Genomic DNA, 21792 nt, shown 5'->3' on the forward strand with positions numbered 1-21792 from the left:
CTTGTATAGTACTGAAGGTAGAGGGCTGGCCCAGCTCATTTACAATATTAAGTCTCTAACTTATCAACATTTCCTCTAATTGATTTCCTCTAATATTAGTCTCGCGAATTCCCCAAGTTGTTGAACTTGCATTTGAATCAATACCGATTACAATTTTCATTCCTTGTAATACAACTACCACTTTTTCAATGTAGTTTAAATAAGGCTGCAGTTCATCATGGAACTGGCAGTGCACATTTACCATAGGCCGCCGTAGCCTAGTGGTCAGGCGCGCGGGTGCATAAGTACACGTGCCTTGAGTGATCGGGGTTCAAGCCCGTGACTACTGAATGCGGTGCTATTTCTTGTATTTTCTCTATCTTGTGAACTCCTCTGACTTTTGGTCGTCCCGGAGTATAAACAGAAAATTTATTTATTTATTTTATATACAGGGTGATTCACTACCAGTGCGACAAACTTGCAGGAGGTGTAGGGGGCACAAAGACGAATCAGAATCACATAGCATTGCAGGGTCCGAAATGCCTTCGTCATGCGGTAGAGGACGTTGAACGGGAGGTCGCGTGAACAGCGATCGCGCTGGAAGTCAGCATTTGCGAACCGGTTTCCGAGGCAGTAGGATGGACGACTATTCAAACGTTGAACTGGTCGACATGCACCTCGCGTATGGAGCTGCGGACTGTAACGTGCGCGCCGCTCTGCGCTTGTACCAGGAACGTTTCCCGCACAGGCGTGCTCCTCATCATACGATTTTCGCACGTGTGCACAGAATATTACGTGAGACTGGTTGTTTCACGAGAAGTACCATGAATCGAGAGCGAACGACGAGGACACCAGACAATGAGAAGAATGTCCTACGTCTTGCAGAAGGCAATCCGAGTACGAGTACTCGAGCGATAGGCCAACGATTGGGTATTTCCCAATCCACTGTATGGAGGATACTGTCAACAAATCAAATGATTTCATACCATCTGCAACGCGTCCAATCATTGGAGCCTGCGGATTATCCACTCCGGAGGACTTTTGCTACTTGGTTTCAACGGTTCGCAAATGCTGACTTCCAGCGGGATCGCTGTTCACGCGACCTCCCGTTCAACGTCCTCTACCGCATGGCGAAGGCATTTCGGACCCTGCAGTGCTAAGTGATTCCGATTCGTCTTTGTGCCCCCTACACCTCCTGCAAGTTTGTCGCACAGGTAGTGAATCACCCTGTATAAGCTACTGATCCCACTCAAGATCTCAGCACAGACTCCATGAGTAAAACACAATTCATCAATTTGTGTTGCCACGCAGTCTAAATTTCTCACTATTACAACAGCCTGACTGTTTACTCCGGACTGCACAATTTTATCAGTTATTTTATAACCTTTAACAAGGTTCCCAACCACGATTGGCTCCTGAAGAAGGAGGACATCATAGTCTTTTTCGTCCATCCGATGACTCAACTTCAATGGAACATTAAAGGATCTTTGCCCATTCACTTGCAGTACCTTTAGCTTTTTCATTTCTATTTCTCTCCTATCCTTAATCTAATCTACTCCTATATTGTTCATAATACTTCTTATATTCACTGCATTCTTTGCTTCTAATTGAATGGCAAAAATCCCTATTTTTTCGCCTACAATTAATACATATAGCACTTTCATTTTTCTTTTTACAATCTTTAAAAATGTGCCCCTCTTCTCCACAATGTCCACATGTGGTCTTCCCCTTACACTGATAAGCCACATGGCCATAAGATAAACATTTAAAACATTTTGGAATGAGGACAATATCCTTCACCCGAAATGAGGTACACTGGCAATAGACTCTTCCTTTATTTATTAATATATCTCTCAACTCCTTGGGCACTTCCAAAATCCAATTACTTCCTTCCTTACTTGAAGAAATAGTCCTCACAATCCCTTCCTTTTTAACCCTTTCCAAACTATATCCATGATCAAACAAATTTTTATCCCAAAGTTCTTGCATAAACATCATATACTATTATCTTTAAACCAGGTTTCTTTGGAACTTCGACTTTAAGAGCAGACTCTTCCAACCTCTTATTATTCTGTAATTCATATAGATCACTCATAGAATCAACTTCAACCAATATTCCTCTATCTCTAATCTTTCTTGTTCTCTTTACTTTAACTTTCTTCATTAAAGGTCTTATATCCTCATTCACCACTGCTTCAACTTGTTCACTCATAGTATATTTATCTGTATTCGCCTTAATGAAGGCCACTATAGTTTCACCTCCCTTTTTCTCTTCCTTCACTTTTTCTCTTCCTTTCTTTAATACAGAAGCATAACTTTCAAATTGTTGTTCTTGATCCTGAATTAACTGTCTACAGTATTTAACTCTAGATACCATTACTCGATTTTCCACAAAAAATCTAATTGCTCTATCTTTCAACGTATCCCACATTGAAAGAATCTTGTTCATGGTAGCTCTAGTTAGTTTATTTGCATCACAAAATAGAAATTTTTGGAGCCTAGTCCGTACTTGTCTTATTTCCAAAAACTCCTCCCAAATATCTTTTCCTATACCCATATGTTCACTATCTCCATTATCTATCTCTTCATCTCCTACTCTTACCCTTTTCTGTGCCCTTCTTGCCTTATTCTCTTCTCCACTTTCCCCTTTTTCTTCGCTTTCTCTTCCTCTAAACTACCAACTGGCGTCTTTAACTATTCTTGAAACCTCATCTCCTCCAACACTTCGTCATCCGTCGCCAGCAAATCCTCCTCAGATGAAGACTGCTCACTCCTTCTATGAGCCATAATAGCTCAAACAATAAGATTTTAATACTACGCAATCAAACTTAGCAATCCAGCTAGTTAAATACACTGCATTTAACTAGCTGTATTCGCTCCTGGACCGGAAATGCTAATTTCCCAAAAAACAAACACTGATTACTAAATTCCTAAGCACTCGGGTGCGTATATAGTAATTATTACTAGACCACACCTACTAATAATACAGTAAAACTTTTAAAATTCTACCAAAACACTGAAATTCACAACAGTCCAGACAATTGCAACTTGTCTACTATGTAGACATGTATAGTATCTTATGTGGGACGGCACCTGAACGAAAGTTCAACTCCGCCTTTGTACACTGTGATGATTACAGAAAGAACTGTAAAAGGCCAGAAATGTGTGTAACGTTATGTATGTGCAGTGTGTGTGTTGTTGTGTTGTTTAGTTGTTTCTGGCCGTTTTGTCACCAGGCAGGCGATCACCTGGAAAGCCTGCCCAGTGTCCGTCTACACCACGGGGAGGTAGGCCACAACTGCGCAGGAACCATGGCCAACCTCAACAGTCGCGTACTGAATGTCCAAATAGGGTTTGGAGCAATTCAAAAGAACTCCGTGCCAGCAAGCCGACAACAGCGCACGCACACACACACACTCATTCCCAGGAGACAGGACAGCAGAAGACGAAGAAATAAGGATGAGAATAGATAAAAAAATAAAAATAAAAAAATAAAAAATATATATGTATAAAATAAAATAAATAAAAAAAATTAAAATAAAATCTTTATCCATTTCTTGCTCACGTCTTTATGCAGTGCTGCCCAAAGTGGTCCACAAAGAGAAAACGGTGTATTGTCAAACTTGTCTACTATACTCAAAACGTCTAGGTGGGCGTGGGCGGCCAGGACTTTCCTGGCCGCCCACCCCTGGCCACATGGAGGCGGGAGTCTTGGCAATTGTATCTAACTGCTTCCTTTTTCTGCACTAGAAACAGTAAAAATATACAATAGTCCTTGCATATCTCTCACTAATAGCACATTATAGCTCACAAGAATCACAATCCAATACATGTATACGCTTGTCCTGGGACTTTTTACGAGTACAAGGGAAACACGCCGGATTCCTATTGTGGCAGCTGGAAACCTAAGATTTCGAGGTGTTGGATCCCATTCAATCTATAGAACCTGCAACTGGATCACTGGATGGTACCCTCTCTACATCGACGGGTAGAAATTGTTAGTTGGGCTGTTCAAACAATAGAATGAAAGGTAACTTTTGTTTCGAAGAAGTAGTTAAGTACAGAAATATAGCTATACATCTAAAGAACTAAATATAAATTTGAAGTTGTTTATGAGATTACTCTGTGATCACGTGATAACATTAGAAGAACATTTGGAAATCTGAACAGCAGTAAATGATGCTTCGTTTTGTAATTTAAATTGCCTACAGGCTTCCAACAGTTTTGCTATTTTTTTTATTTTTGTTACTATATGAGGTTGCACTGACAAATCAGTGCAACCTCATATAGTTGCACTGATCACAAGATTTTAATTTAAAATATTAGGTAATGTTAATTATAATTTATTGCCTAAAATAAAATGGTAAAATGAAGCGTTGATTTTATAACCTGGAAATCCCACCTTTTCTCTAAAAATAGTGAATTTTCCCGATGAGTGCAGAAAGTTATATGAATTACATATGATTCAACATCACCTTTGGTTACTAGTTCTGCGAGTCCCTTATCAATAAGAAATTGAACAAGAATGTTGTTAAAAGTAAACAACTTACTTGAGGGTTCTTGTGGCTTGTATGTTGGCTTTTCATATTTCCTTGTACCATCATTCTCATTGAGAACATAACTCGTGGATGGCAATGCAGTTGCTGAAAGCAATTGGTTTTCCGACTGACATTTTCTTTCGAAATACTGAAAACCAGGACGTATCTGCTTTGCTCCCTCTCCTGCGCTGATGCTGTCCTCTCCACTAAGGAAACACTGACTATTGCTAGAATAATAGGCAAATGAGCGACAGTTGATTTCGTGTAGATCACTACAACATTCTTTGCAAGCTTCTAAAGAAGTAATTCCAGCAGTCTGTATAACATCTGTATATGTAGGATAAGCATCTGGGAGTTCCTCAAAAGGACAGTTATCAACTGATAACGAAAATGAAGAAAGAATATTAAAAAGATTTTAATTTAAAATATTAGGTAATTTTAATTATAATTATTGTTAAATAATAATTTAAATATTCTCTCCTGGTTTCAGAATTGTAATATACGAGTATTAAGCCATAATCGATTATCATGCTATTGATCATTATTACCGATTGTGCTACCTATTATCATACTACTTATCATGCTAACTTTCTTAAGGTTACCGAAGCCAGGTCTTGGGAGACACCATAACCATAGTACTTATTCGTTAATTACATTTGACATGTAAAGAAATAAGACAGCTTCGTAGGACTGTATAATTGGTCACGGCCTGTGAGAACTTTTGGTTTATACTAGGAGTAAACTTAAACTGAACAGTTTACGATTTCTTTCTCTGTTTTTTTTTTTTTTTTTTTGGTGCATTAGCAGCGTAGGCTATGCACCAAAAAAATTCACCAAGACAAGTTTAGAAAAAGTTCAAATTAAATTCTAGTAACCTTTGAAAGTTATTATTACAATTTAATCAAATTCTAATGAATTCATCAGAAGGCTCCAATAATTAAAAGCATAAAAGGCAGTATATGTAATAAAATATATATTAAGTATTTTAAACACATGTATAAAAATTAACACGTAAAAATTTAAAAACGATTGGCAGTTTCTCATTGTCGAATAAAATTTGATCGAGTATCTCAGTCAGATGGTTAAAAAAGCGATAAAACACATATCATTAAAATTCGTACAGTCAATTAAAATATGCATAATGGTAAAATGGTGTCGCAGGACTCCCACATAGGATGAGCATCGGCCCTTAGAGAAAATGAATTTGTCAAACCAGTGTGCCTTATGGGGAACCGAGCAAGAACAACTTCCTCTTGATGATCCCAGGGCAGATTAGACTGGCATTGTTTGATCACGGTTTCTATATGATGTAATTTATTTAAAGTCTGTCCATTTCTCTGCCACTGGGAATGAATCTTGTTGTGCATTATTATTATTATGTCTATTATTTGCCCGTGGTCTATATGGGAGAGACTAACAGGTCATGATGATGATTGGTGAGAAGTGCTAATTTGGCTGCAGTATCAGCCAAATAATTTCCCATAATACCATGTGTCAAGGAATTCAGCAAAGTGGATATCAAATTTATATTCATACAGCGAATGTATCTTCTGCTCAACCCCAGACAAGACTGGATGAGAATTGTACCTCAATGATAATAAACGCTGTAATATGCTCAAGAAATCAGAATACAGCAGATTCTCGATTAACCGGGATCGGATTAACCGGGACACTTCAAGGCTCCAAATTAAAAGAAAAATAATAATAATAATAATAAAATAATCAACCAGAAATCAAAAAATTCAAGTAATAACTATAATAGGTATAAACAGGTATTTTGCAAGTCACAAATAAGCGACAAGTGGCATTATAAGTCGTCATTGGGAGATTGGGAATCGTCATTGGGAGATGTGAGGATAGCAGGGGTCTTGCAACCCCCGCTATCCTCACATCCGCTGCTCAAAAAAAAAAAAAAAAAAAAAAAAAAAAAGAGTGACCAAATGTTTAGTTTGTTTTGGTGCGTCGCGTCGATTGTTGTGTTCCGTCGCAGCGCAAAAGGACAAATTTTGTTTCGTTATTTATGTCAGGGATGTCGGAATTTTTTTATAGAATTTTTTTTTTTTTGTTCAGAAATCGCGAAAATGATGTGTAAAGGCAAAAGAGTTGCGTTTTTAGTTAAACAAAAACTTGAAATTATTCAAAAGTTTGAAAACGGTGTATCTTACATCTCTAAGGAATCATTATAATAAAGATGTATCAAAATGGCCAAACATTAACAAGCATCGGGCGGAATTCAGATTTGTCAATAATAATATAGTAGCAATATGTTATTAGTTATACCCGAATTACGTTCCAGGCTGCTTGGAACGTATCTCTTACGTATGTGGGGACTTTTGTATTTTTGGATTAACCGGGAAATGGTTTATCCGGGATTTGTTTTTCCCATCTATCCCGGAAAATTGAGAGTCTACTGTATTTGTATTATAAACCATTGGTATGCACAAGTTCTGATGTGGTCTAAGGCTATTTGTATTGCGCAGAGCTGGGGAGTATATATGCTAGATTCAAGGAAAATTTACTCTGGTATAGCGGTGTCTGCAAAGATAGCAACAGATCCTGCATATGACTCCGACTTCGAGCCGTTGGTGGAAACGTAAGAAATTGGAATGACCAGCTCAGTGGGCTGAATATAGTTACAGGTAAAATACTGGAATATCAGACATAACCAATTTCTTAAGAGGGAAGTCACATGCTGGAAGGTGAGCACACCAGGGTGGAAGAGCAACCTTGTCTATCATAGTGTTAAGCTCTCAGGGCAGCCCTTGGACACTAATACAGTAAGGACGATTGGCAATCTGTTGGGCTCTGTATAAATTTTCCTAACGCGGCTCAAAAGCGCAGTCCACACAGGGTGAGCTGGAAGGAATTTTAGCTTTAAAGCATACTTCAGAGAAGACTGCTTACGTCGAACCGATAACGGTGGTTCAAATGCCTCCACATACAGGCTCTGGACAGGAGACGACTGAAATGTACTAAGACGTTCCAGTAGGGGACTATCAATATTAAGCGTGCACGATCTGACCATCTGTTGGGGAAATATAAGACTATGCTGCAAAAATGCCGCGAGTTAGGTCTGTAATGCATGCGTATCTGGAATTCTGCACAGAGATGATGGGAGGGACTATATGCTGAAGGTCTTGTGGATTAACTCGAGACTTTAAGGAAAATGCAAGGCTCTTGGGGGAGGGGGAAGTTTTATCAGCGTGGCCCGCTTGTAGGTAGTAGGAATCTATTTTGTAGAGATGGTATTAATTTTAACAATGGTGGTGTACGGATATGTGCCAGTATCATTGAGGACACCCTAAGGGTTCAGGGAAACTACTAGTTACGGGGGAGAGAGAAGGATAATTAATATCAGCGTTTCTCTGATGATATGGGTCATAATAATACTTGTATTCACCTCACGAATTTTTGTTCCCACAACAAGCAACGTTGATAGAGTGTTCTGAGAATAGCAATACTTCAAATGAGAGAAAAGATATAGCTTGGGATAGAAAACCTAAATAACTTCAAGGGGTGTTCAGGGTAGTGAACTGTAAAATATTCCTTAGGCTCAACTGTTTCTACAGTAATCTCAGGTGTGTTGTCAATAAAATGACTGAATTTGAACTCCTGGTAAGGACAACTAATGCTGATATAACAGGGCTAATAGAAACGAGGTGCAACCCGGAAATTAGCGATGATGAGTTCCACTTCGATATGTATAATGCATTTAGGAAAGATATGGAAGATAGAATGGGTGAAGGGGTTATGCTTCTTATCAAAAGCAGCCTAAGCGCGAAAAGAGCCATTGTTAAGTACGAAGTTAAGGTTGCCAGCATAGAATCTATGCAGTGTGAGTTAGCCGGAAGAAAAGAAACAATGAGGGTGAGATTAATCTACGGATAGAAGATTGTGCAGAATATGATGAGAGTCTTTACATGCAGATGAAATGGAGAAGCAAGCGTGAATGTCATATTATGGATGGCATAAATCTGCCGCAGATTGATTGGAATAAGTAAGAGTGAAACTCATGGTGCGAAAGAGCTTTTAAATATGCTGAAAGGACAGAATTCATGGCTTCCGTAGCCGAGTGGGCAGGAGCGGGAGTGCAGTAGCACACGCTCTTTGGGTTCAAGGGGGTTCAAGCCCCTGACTGCTAAATACGGTCGATCTGCCAACCCGCACCGGACCAGCGTGGTACATAATGGTCCATTTCCCTCAGCATGAATTGTTGAGGAGGCGTCCACCCTGCAGTGGGTTGATAATGGCTGCACTTTACTTTTTTTTTTTTTTTTTATTCATGGCATACTTGGTTCCTGAGCAACACGGCACTTTCATCCCCATCGCTAATGAACAAACTAATCGCTCGGAAGGTATAAAAGTACACTGCATCACTACATTCACGTAGACGGTAATTCGATGTCAGTATGAATAAACGTCGTGAGTTAACCGACTTTGAAAGAGGGCTGATATTGGGTGCCTGATGCATGAGTCACTGATTCTCGGAGGTGGTACAGAAATTGCACTTTCCCCGTTTGATAGCATAGGCCATTTCCAGAATACAATCTGATTGGACAGCGCTATGGGCAGAGAAATGTGGTGGCTCAACGTGGCAGTCGACGTCTGTTTCGCATTCTTTCAGCCAACCGGAGAGCGACAGTTTTTGCACAAATCACCGCGATTTCAACGAGGGAGGTGCCAAAAACGTCTCCACAAGACCATCAGGTGATCAATAGCCGCAATAGGTTATGGGAGCCGCCGACCAACCAGAGTGCCATTGCGAACACCACGACAAGGACTCTACGCCTGAACTGGCCAAAAGAACGTCGGCACTGGACCTTGGATGACTGGTGACGGGTCTCCTGGTCCGATGAGTCCCGTTTCCAGTTATTTCGAGCGGATGGAAGGGAGCGTATCTGGCTGAAACCGCATGTAGCAATGCAAATGTCAGGTCAACAAGGAACTGATCAGGAAGGTGGACGGTCGGTAATGGTCTGGGACGTATTAAACTGGCATATGTTAAAACGTTTGATACGTCTAGATGCATCTCTGAATGGTTCAGGTTACATGTCCATCCTTGCAAACCATCCACATCCCTTCGGGGTCATCGTGCACCTACAGGACAATAGACTCTTCCAGCAAGATAATGCGCATCCATACAGAGCCGTCGTGATTAGAATATGGTTCACAAAGCGTTCCGCAGATTTTACCACCATGGAATGGCCTTCTAGTTCACCGGACGTGAACTCTGCGGAGCATCTTTGGAATGCTGTGAAAAGGTCCGTTCGAGCTTTGGATCCTTCACCCAGGAATGTGGACATGTGTGTGTGGACATGTGTTTGGTCTTATGTATGGCGGTACTAAATGTTAATTCAACTCCGCCATGCTGCACTGTGATAAGTATACAAGTATAGTGCTATGTTGTCTACAAAGTGTGTGTCTTGTTCTGTTGTTTGGTTGTATCTGGCCCCTTAGTTACTAGGGAACAGCGATCACCAGGATGGCTGCTCTTTTGTACCCATCGACGCCACGTGGAGGCGGGCCACAACAATATGCATACTGTCAAACGAAAGTGACAAGGTAAGAATCTCACATCCACTGGAGGAAAAATCAATTTCAGTGGATGCCAGCAAATCCTGTATCACTGGGAGCCCAACCCAATGGCACCAGCAGATAAAAAATAAAATAATAAATTAAATTAGTAATAATAAAAATTAAATAAATAATAATAATAAAAATTAAATAAATAATAATAATAAAAATTAAATAAATAATAATAATAATAATAATAATAATAATAATAATAACAATAATAAAAATTAAATAAATAATAATAAAGTAAAATAAAATATATATAAGAAGCAATGAATGTAAGCAAAAAAAATAATAAATAAATAAATAAAATAAAATAAAAATAAGACTTCTCAAAAAAAATTATTATAGGCAAATAAAAATAAATAATAATAATAAAATATAATCCGCCAAGAATAATGAATTGAGCAGTGGTCATGTAGCTTAGTCATGGTCTGGCAATCAGCATTCGTCGAGTCGTTAGACAAACCAGAGGGTAAAGTCTGGTTCCCCTTGCATAATAAAATTTCAGGTAGACTTGGCCAAGGTGAAATAGGCCAGAACAGAAGACTCAGTGGAACTGATGCCAAGAACAGAGGAAAAACATATACACTCAATGATGGTGGGTGAAATCACAATTCAGTTATAAGGCTGATATCCAGATAGTAGGGAATCCGGTTAGCTGGCGCCATCTGTGAAAAATTTCTTTTGCAAATTCTTGGAAGATTTCAACAGTTTCCTTATTTGTAATTAAATAGCGTTCATTTCCATGAGCAAAGTGATGAGATGTAGTAGAGATCTGTTGCCGAAGGTCTTCGTAAATTGGGCAAGAGTAAATTATGTGTTGCCAATCCTCGAAGCCACCGCATAAGCAAGAATTTGTATTGGTCAGATTAAAGTGTAAGAGCTTCGCATTGACCATAACAGGTTGATCCATGACCTGTTATTAGTCTATGATGTGCAGAGACTGGGGAAGAACCATTTCTGTGCAGTGTTGGAAGAAGTAAATGAGATGTCGGGTGTAAACAACTTGGGTACAATACCTTTAATAGGCAAGGACCACCTGGATTGTCAACGGTTGGTCAGAAGATTCCAGCATTTCTCTTTTTCTTTCTTTGGGTCAGCAGTTGGATAAACAGTAATATTAAGGAGGGTAATAAGGATTCCTTTTGGAATATAATAGCAGAGACCTTTATAAACAACATGCAGGTCAGCGGGTAAAGTGCCTGCTATAGCTTGTAGGGCTGGTGTGGAGACTGTACGGCATGTTCGAAGCAGCATCAAGAGAAAAGACCTTTATATAGTATCCAGTTGAGATTTTACGGTACGAATACTGGCCCTTTGAAACCAAATCCAGGAGGAATATGATAGAACTGGAATAAAGACGGTACGATACAACATACAGAGAGTATGTTTTTTTAGTCCCCATTCTTTCCTAGAAATTCTGGAGAGTATTGTTTTTTAGTCCCCATTCTTTCCTAGAAATTCTTAAGAGCATTGATGTAAAGTTCTTAATCTTTTTAGAGAGATGCTGTAAGTGTGATGAGAAGGCCAGAAATCTAGGAGAACACCAAGGTGTTTGTGTGTGAACAGTAGAGAAAGTGGATTTCCTTGCTATTTTATTACTAGAGGCCTGCCATAATTTAGTCTTCCCTTAAAGATCATAATTTTTTTTGTTACTGAAACGGTGAGCTAGGTTTGAGTGGCCCAGTCGGATAGTCTGGAGAGAATATTATTTGCAGAAGTTTCTAGATTCCTCCTGGAATTTCCGTGGACAAGAATGGATATGTCATCGGCGTAAGCTATTGTATTTATATTAGTCAGGTCAAATAATTATAGAAATTTCTTAAGGTACTGAATTGATTTGACTCAAATTTAATAGCAATGCTTAATTTAACGGTACTCACCTTAGTACAATCTGCAATTGATGCTTGGGATAGGAAATTAAATAAATTGAGGTTGGGATAATGAACTGAAAACCGGAATTAAAATAAGCTGAAGGAAGTAGGAGTGCACAGCTTCGTCCTTGGTTGTCATTGATGAAATAGGTTGATAAATTAATTAAGGAATTTAAAAGTTTGAACTGGGTAGGCTATAACGCCATCAAATACAGCTCCACACAAGACCTATCTACTGAACTTCAATATCTTACAGAAAAGTTTACGGCTAGAAAATACCCATTTCAGTTAATTCAACATACCATTTCTACCGCCAAACATAACATCAATAATTCACCGAAACACAACGAAAATAGCAACACACGTATTGTTCTCCCTTACCACAACTGTCTGGCCGGACAGTTTCGCTGGGTGTTTGCAGGTACACTTACATTTTCTGCTTAAAACAAACTTAGCTCAATGTTCAATTCATACAAAGAAACATATAAATATCAAATTAATGACATGAATAACATCATATACCTAATAAAATGTCAACAAAATTGCAATACCTGTTATATCGGAAGCACCACCACCAAATACGGTTCCACAAAAACACCTAACACACGGGCATATTATCATTACAATAGTTTTAGAACAGGACAATCAAGTACCGAACTTACACATGTACATTCCAATGATCACAGCCCTCTAATCGATTCAGCCATCACTATCATTAAATTAAAATCCAGTTATAAAATTTTTCAGTACGAAGTCCTCATCATAGAATGGATTTGCCGTCATTCCAAACTCAACGTCATAAACGCAAAATTAACCTACAATCTTTCCCCGGTCTGGAATCTCACGCACCTGGGATTCTCACATGTTTCAAAGAGCATCACGGGAACTTAGAACTCCTTTAAATATACGCGTTCTCTCCCCACTTCATCATCGCCAACTGAAGACGCTAAAAAACGAAAGTCAACTCGTTACGACTTTGGCCTACCCAGTTAAAACTTTTAAATTCCTTAATTAATTTATCAACCTATTTCATCAATGACAACCAACCAAGGACGAAGTTGAGCACTCCTACTTTCTTGAACTTATTTTAATTCCGGTTTTCAATTCATTACCCCAACCTCAATTTATTTAATTTCCAATCCCAAGCATCAATTGCAGATTATACTAAAGTGAGTACCGTTAAATTAAGCATTGCTATTAAATTAGTCAGGTCATCATTCAGGAGAAACCAATCATTTAGGACTAAGTTCCACACTAGGGGTCCAAGAAAAGACCCTTGGAGGCAGCCAAGAGTTATATATATCTGAATATAGACTGGTGTCTGTCTTAATACAGAGTGATTACTAAAATAGTCCTTTATGAGAAGGTATAATAACTGAGGACAATTTGCAACTCTAAGACAACGAAGGACACTCCCCCACCATAGTGTATCGAAAGCACTTCGAAGTCTATAAATAAAATTAGAGTATATCTAAAGTGCAATATGGCCTAAGTAGCCATTGCACTTAAAACCCTATCAACAACAACAACAACAACAGAGTATATTTAAATGTGGATTCATCTATGGGCTTTTTCATTTGAAACAATACATCTTCACAGCCTGGTGTAAAGCCATATTGAAGGGATGAATTTAAGTTGGCCTCTGCAAGCAGTGAATTAATTCTAAGACTGGTTAAAAGTTCAAATAGTTTTCCTAAGTGGGAAAGCAATGCAATTGGTCTGTAAGATTTTGGGTTGTGCTGAGGTTTTCCTGGTTTTGGTAAAATTTTCAATAAAGCTGGTTTCCGGATAACAGGAAAGGTACTAAATTCTAAGCATTTGTTAAAGAGGCAAAGCATGTGATTTGGTCGTAGCTCATAGAAGCGTTTAAGAAAACTACATTCCAGTAGATCTAGTCTAAGACACATTTGTCCTTTTCATTGAATTAACTGCAGATTTTATTTCATTCAATGAGAAAGGCAACGTTGAAGTGGGGGGTGAAATACGATTCATTTAAATTTCTAATTTCAGCAGCCTGCACAGGGGAGTCAAGGGTTGGATCGTCCTGCGGGAAGAGCCTATCTAGTAATTTATTGACAGTATTGGTCCAGTTTAAAGAGTCTTCAGTATTTGTTACAACAGTATTAAGGATATATCCTGGATTTTGGTCTTTTGGTCTTTTGCATTCTCCCTAGTTTTTGCCTTTTCTGGATAATTAAAGCTGCAAGCATAATATTTTCTCGTCTTCAGACTATTATAAAGTGATGTTCTGCCTGCCCATGTTCGTGACTTCGATGGATTCATCTGCATAGATAAGTATTTTGTATTTTTAATTTTGATATGAACATCATAGTCGACATAAGAGCATTTGCTGTCATTGGTTGCTGATTGAATAAACTTGTCGCCTTCTGGAAGTACTGGACTGAGAGATGTTTTCTCGGAACTCATTGCCCTCGGCAACGGGAAAGCGTAGTTCCCCTAATCTTTATTGTCCCACGGGACTAAATAATTACAGTTTGTGTGTAAACAGCTGAGTGTAAACACTACCAGACCTTACATTTAACACTTTTTTTTTTCTTTAACTGCTATTTTTAAATAATAACATGATTAATAATAATATTTCTAATTGAGAATTATGAGATCTAACATGGAAGGTAAGACTAATTCATTAAGAAAACCTGTAACTAGCTCAAAGGGTAGAGTTAGCAGTTCTCCAAAGCCGAATCAGCAAACGTTATCGCAATCAACTCAAGAAAACCCTAGTAGTGAAGGTTCCATTTCAACTCAAGGAATTGGAACTTCTGTAAGCTCTGGAGAAAATGACAAGACAGAAATTCTGGATAAATCACAGGATCCATCTTTCATGCATGACAAGATATCCAATATGAGAAAAGATGTAATGAGCGTCCTCATGGGGAAGACCAACAAAGCTCCTAAAAAGGCTAAAGAGACAATTATGGAAAACTGGTCAAATCTTGAGACTGTCATTACAGCTCTCTTAATTGATAATGAGAGATTAAGAGCTATTAATAAAGAAATGGAAACCCCGGCCAGCTTATTAGAAAAAATTGTACAAACTTTTTCAGTACGGAATATTAATAAAATGGATCATAGCCAGCAATCAGTTTATCAAACTGCTGAAACAAATACAGCAGTGTATGAGGGAACACAGTTGCAGGTTGCCTCCTCTGTGAGATCATATGCTGACGCTGCCCGTGGAGCAACTTCGGAGAAAGAAAAATCAGTAGGATCGAGTGAAAATGTCATAATATTACGAGCTTCTGAAAACTAGTGTCGACGTAAAAAATTTAGTAACTAATAATTTAAAATCAAAGTTCAAGAATGTAAAAATAAAATCTTTGAGATTAGCGCGTAACAAAGGCATAGTGCTAGAAACTGCTTCCAAGTATGACCTAGTTAGCATATCTACTTCAGTTCCCTGTCTTCTGCGGGCATATCTACAGGGGGTTCTCAAGAAAGAAAATCCAGCAGTCGTGATATACGACATACCTAAGGATTTAAGTAAAGAAGACATCTTTGAGGATTTATACAATAAAAATCTTAGTGACAATGGATTATCACTAGAGGAAGTCAAAAAGGAAACTACTTTCAGATTTACGACAAGATCGAGATCTTCATTGAATGTTCACTGGGTAATCAGTTTTACCCCTTGACTTTATAAATGTATCTCAACTAGGAACAGGATTTTCTTGGCCTGTAGCTCTCATAGACAACGGCCATTTAGTATTGTTACCAAGTGTTTTTTATGCTTGGGATACGGACATATGGCTCAGTACTGCACCCACTATTTCCATCTTGTGGGCATTGTGCCCAGAGTGGCCATGTCTACGCAGAATGCCCGAATAAAGAGGAATCCCCTTGCTGTATAAATTGTAAAAGGCGCAAAAGAAACTTCCAGCATTCTATTAAAGATTCCAACTGCTGCGAATATAAAAGAGCTTTAGAACTGGCACGATAAAGGATCTCTGATGAGTGAGTCGAAGCTGCGAATACAGTGCAAACTGATTCTGAGGTGGATAGAGTTCTTGGTTCTTCAGGAATTAAAATCATGCTGATAAACGGCCACCGTACTAGACTGGTGGCTGATGAAATTAGGAAGTCAATGGAGGAGAACTTGATTGATATAGTATCCGTACAAGAACCGTATTGGGCCAGGGTTCAATCGGAACCAAGCTTTAAGATACTGGGATATCCTCTTAGTGCACGAGTTGTGCAGCCTATACAAGAAGAGCCCAAATCAGGAATCGTGGTAACCAAAAACGATTTAGATGTTGTGGTGATACACGGGTTGTGTAATCAATGTGCCACATGCGTGATGATTGCAACAACAACAACATTGCAATTTTATCTTATTTCATTATATTATCCTCAATCAATGGATTTTAATAGCTCTTTGGATTATCTGGAACATGCACTATTTATGTTGAAGCCTAATTACGTAATAATCACTACTGATGCAAATGCTAAATCAAGTCTATGGCATAGTTCTACAACAGATGGGAGAGGTCGTCTACTTGAAGAATTTATATTTAATCACAATTTATATGTGATGAATATATCCAATCAGCCGGCCACATTCTCTGGACCTATGGGACAGTCCAACATTGATATAACTATAGTAACTTCTGGCCTACGACACTACATCTATGATTGGCGAGTCATCTCTGACTGGACATCTAGTGACCATAGAGCTATCTCCTTTTATGTAAAAACTGTTACAACTTTAGTTAGTCAATATCGTGTGCCTGGGTTGGTTCGGTTCTCACTGAAAACAATTGATTGGTCTGCGTTCGATGCATCAATTATTATGGACTTCTCTGTGATAAGGCAACGTCAGCTAATAGAATATTCGGCTGACTCTCTTGCTGTATTTATACAGGATTCAATTATAAAAGCAGCGTACAAGGCTGGTAAGAAGAAAGTTGCTAGATCGAAATCCTGTCCTTCGTGGACTTCAGAGTTAACAGTATTAAGGCGAGCAGTAAACAGGGCTAGAAGACAGTATCAACGCCACAGACATTGGTCCCCCTCCGAGGTTGCAAGGCTGCACGATGAGTATTTGTCCTTAAAAAACAACTACAGTAGAAAGATAGCTGATCAGAAACGGGCGACATGGACACTTTTTGTGAAAGAATCGGGAAATTCTAACCCGAAGGGTTTACTATGTAAACTGTCAGTTGGAAATAACTTACTGTGTAAGTTATTTCCAACTGACGATCCTCAGGAAGATACTGAGTATCAAACTGGCATACGTAGAGATAATCGGTTCTATGTAGCTAGAGAAAATACTGCGGAGTTTACAATGGAAGAACTTACAAGAGTTTTGAAGAAGCTTAATCTCACAAAATGTCCTGGAATTGATTTAGTCGAGAATATATTTATAGCGAGGTTCTATAAGTCGTTATCTAATATCCTTTTATTAATGTTTAACAAATGTCTAACAGAAGGGCTGTTTCCAACGCAGTGGAAGATTGCATTATTGAAGTTAGTTAGAAAACCTGGGAAGCCACTAACTGAACCTAAATCATATCGCTCTATCGGTCTTTTGGCAAACCTTGGTAAAATCGTTGAAAGGTTAATGGCATTACTGGTAACTGACCTGCTAGTGTAGCAGGATATGATATCGCCTCAGCAATATGGGTTCACTCCTGGAAAATCCTGTGAAGATTGTCTAATGGCACTTTGAACGCATATTGAGAAGTCTACATCCAAATATGAATTAGCAATGTACGTGGATTTCGAAGGGGCATTTGATACTGTTTGGTGGGAGGCAGCGATGGCTCAGTTAAGAAACGCTGATTGTTCCAAGGAATTATATATGCTTTTCAACAGTTACTTTTCAAATAGATATGTGCTAGTGAAGTCCAAGCACTTTGAGCTACGAAAACAGGTTGTGAGAGAATGTCCACAAGGCTCCGTCTTGGGACCCCTTATTTGGAACCTCGTTTTGCAGAATTGGTTGGTTCGCACATTCCCTAATTGTAAGGTGCTGGCATTTGCAGAAGATCTGACAATTATAATTGCAGGACGATCTCGCTCACTCTTAGAACAGAGAGCTAGTAGTGTGCTGACAGACTTAAGTTTTTGGGCTCAAAGCTTTAAGCTTGCTATTAGTCCTTACAAAACTAAAATGATGTTATTTAAAACAGCTTTAGATATAAATCGACCTCCTCAGATCAAGTTAAATGGTGTACAGTTACCTATGGTCCTTGATACCAAATACTTGGGAATTATTGTGGACAGTAAGTTATCATTTCACCAGCACTTATATTTAAGCAATAAAATCAGGAAATTTTCTGGTGCTATCATTAGAATTTCAAAGTCTGACTGGGGCCTATCGCATAAAACACTATTTCTGTATTACAAGGCAGTATTCCTTCCTATAACTACGTACGCTGCAGGAGTCTGGTTCCGTAGAGTTAAAATAGCTACGTTTCGGGCTAAACTAAATTCCATACAACGCATCATGCTTCTTGGTATTCTAAGTGTGTGCAGAACGGTGTCCACTGCCGCGCTTCAGGTATTGGCCGGAGCACTACCCTTGGATCTACATTTGTTGTACCGTGGTTTCTGCTACCGTATTAAGAGGGAAATTCCTACAGAACTTTTTTGTATAGAGATAAATATTTGCTCTGACTGTAGAGGCGAAAAGAAAAGATGTATGAATGAAATAATCAATTTATGGAAGACAAGATGGGATACCATGCCTACTGGAAGAGTGACCAACTTGTTTATCCCGAACGTGACTTTTCTGAATGATAAAAAGGTTCGCAATTCGTTTACACCTAGTTTACAGTCGTCATTTTTGTTAACAGGACATGGGTCAATTAATGAGAAATTATATGCATTAGGTCTAAGTAACACGGACCTTTGTTTTTGCGGGGCCAGGGAAGGCTGGCGGCACATACTATATGAAGGTCAAATATATGACAATGCCAAGACAGCGATACGTGAAATTCTTGAGAGTATAGCTCCAGGAGAAGAAGCTATATTTTTAAGAGACTGTAGTAAGTTTCAAATGCTCCAGGTATTTGCTAAAGAAGTTGTAAGGACCCAGCCTTACAATAAATTATAAAGTTTGTTAATTATTGGAAGAATTAATTGTGGCATATACAGTTAGTTTCAGTCAAGTATCATTTGTTAAGAAACACTGAAATTCGAAGGTTAGTCCAAACACTCCCAGTTAGTTAAATCTCGGTTGTATGGAAAAATTCCTTAAGCGAGTCAGTAAAAGCAATCATAATGGACCGAAACAAATCCCACTTAAGACAGGAGCACATACTCTATAGAAAGGGCACTGAGTGCGGAAGTGGCCCTATTATAGATTTCACGGTTCGACCTCTAGCAGGTGTGGGCGACTAGAAATGGATATGGGGGTGAGGTCACAAAGAAAGCCTGAAACTCTCTTAGCTGACCGGAACTTACGTTTAAATTCTAGAAATTTCCAGTAATTTCCAGTCTATCGGAAGTTCGGTCACACTAGGAAAAAGAAAGCACGCCCACGGAAATGAAGGGAGACGAATAGGATCACGAAGGAAAGGATGTGGAAGTCAACGATTGGCCAGGAAGAAAGCGGTGGAAATTTTGAGAGAAAGGAGAGAAGAAAAAAAAATTGATACTGGGAATCATTCGGAGAGGAGTTTTGTGGTGGATGCAGTCCTGGGGAGATGGAAGCTGTAGTGGGAGAATGTATTATAAGAATTTATTTTGTGAAAGTCTAGAGTCGGAAGTATCGTTCCCTTGAAGAAGTTAATGCAGTCTATGGAGGAAGAATGGTGAAACGCCCTAGAGGCCAAATTTCTCGATTGAGCAGTTGAGTGACTAGTCGACCCGGAAGGTATCCCAGTCCTCGGACGCAATGCAGATGGAGGAAGAAAGGAAATAGGATCCGGTATTATCTTCAGCTGTGCTGTACCCGGTAGAGAAACCCAGGATAGATTACTGTGTTCCCCGGATGAGCAACCTTTCGTTTTCCAGTCCTCACCCCGAGCAGATAGGAAGAGAGACCGAGCAGGGAGGAATACCAGACCATTGCGTAAGTTCTAGAATAAGTACTGAGAATATAAGAAAAAAGGGGAACTAATTTAATAATGAAAAGGACTCTAGGAGGACGCTATAAGTTTTAAGAGAGAATGTCAAAGTACTAACTATATATATATATATTTGAACGAGTGTAATACTTAAGGAGTGATAATTTAATTTAGTATAGAGATCAGAGTAATGCAATTTAAGAGTAAGTTAATCTGTAGTAGGAAGTAAAAATTTTGTCCTTGAATTATTGTGAATGTTAAATTGCTGTGAGTATGACTTATTTGGGGTAGAAAATGATTAAACAGGTAAACAATTAAATGAGCATCTAGTCCTAATTATGAAATAGTGGATTAATTGAACGGAAAGGTAACTAAGTAAATTGGTTGGATATTGTTGACTGTTGACATGTTTGCAAGGAAGGATTCTTGAATGAATATATATGTATTTCCTAATAAGTTGGGAAACGAGCACTTATGAAACTATATTTTTGTCTGTTCATTGGCTGATGGTGGTTTATTGACTTACATGGACTGTTAAGGAGCAAAGAGACAGATTGTACGTTGTGAGGGTAATAAATTGCCGGACCTACTGAAATCTTTGTAGAGCAACATGAAGAGACACAATGATATATGTATATATATATGTAGATATATATAAGTATTAGGATTGAGTAGTTCTTTTGATAACAAGGTTGACTGTAAATTACAAGATATATACACATTTAAAAATTAGAATAATAACAAGTGTCAAACTAAATACTGTATTCTGTTAAAGGTTATTGTAATTTTCTTATATATGATATGACAATAAAAAAAAAATTATATTCTACATTCATGTGTGTGTGTGTCTGTCAATTCTAAACTCAGCCAGTCCAGTGGAAGAATACCTTATTATAGTTGGGGTCCCCGTGAGTCTGGGATTTTCTGAGATCAATCAAGTCAGGTGTTAAAGTGGGAGGGGTTAAAATAAGGGGATATAAAAAAAAAATATAACATAATATAATATAATTGAAGGCCCCTTTCAGCCTAGGATTTTCAGAATAAATAAAATAGCTTTTTACCCACCCCCACAAAGTATTTTAACTAAGGAAAAGTATGATTCCAGTAATACGAGGTTGATCAAATCCATCTGGTTGGAGGCACCGAAGTGTTTTTATGCTGCCGTTCATACTGGATGCACTACTGGAAATCTACTCTTTTCTTTATCTCTCTCTTCCCACCTTGGTTTCCCTTTTCACTTTTTGGTATATATATGTATGTATGTCTGAAGGAAAATCCTGTATTATTGATTTTTTAAAGTTGCTCCGATGAATATTACGAAGAGAATAGCTCACAAGGTCCCTTGGAGGTTGCCTCGAAACACTTTCGCTGTGTTTTCTAATAGGAAAGAGATGATCAGATGTAGTCAGATCAGTGTTTACCTCCCAGTTATGAATAAATGAGAGTAGGTTATTAGTTACCAATGTAATGTCTATATTTTGTAAGAGGTAAAATCTTACATGTTTAATATTTAAAAAAAAAAAAAAAAAAAAGTGAGATTTATGTAAAATAAAGATTAGGAAATGGCAATATGGGGGAGCGAACCTTACAAGCCAAGGGATTAAATTAGACAACGTCTGTACAAGGGGAGCGGTAAGTGGAAAGCTATTAGCAACCTGGGTACACTCGATTCCCAGCTCACACAGACAAACCAAAACAATAGAAGCGGGTAACTACTGCTATTAGCAGAAGGTGGCAAATCTGGTAAACAATAGCGCCGTGGAACATGCTACTGTCAGGACATTTCTTTAATCG

The 21792-nt window shown here is 38.5% G+C and overlaps 1 protein-coding gene across 1 annotated transcript in view; it reads right to left on the bottom strand.

The window, feature by feature from the left end:
- Window positions 1–21792, bottom strand: part of LOC150087119 (uncharacterized) — a 447878-nt gene that overhangs the window by 348601 nt on the left and 77485 nt on the right. The window contains exons 9-10 of the mRNA XM_090372381.1: window positions 4382–4895; window positions 2040–2648 (exon numbers count right to left, since the gene is read on the bottom strand). Of these exons, the coding sequence (XP_090228507.1) occupies window positions 2040–2648; window positions 4382–4895 (1123 nt within the window). The remainder of the gene's footprint in view (window positions 1–2039; window positions 2649–4381; window positions 4896–21792) is intronic.

This window comes from Mastigoproctus giganteus, chromosome 4, assembly GCF_048544385.1.
Source record: "Mastigoproctus giganteus isolate SK-2022 chromosome 4, ASM4854438v1, whole genome shotgun sequence".
NCBI lineage: Eukaryota > Metazoa > Arthropoda > Arachnida > Uropygi > Thelyphonidae > Mastigoproctus > Mastigoproctus giganteus.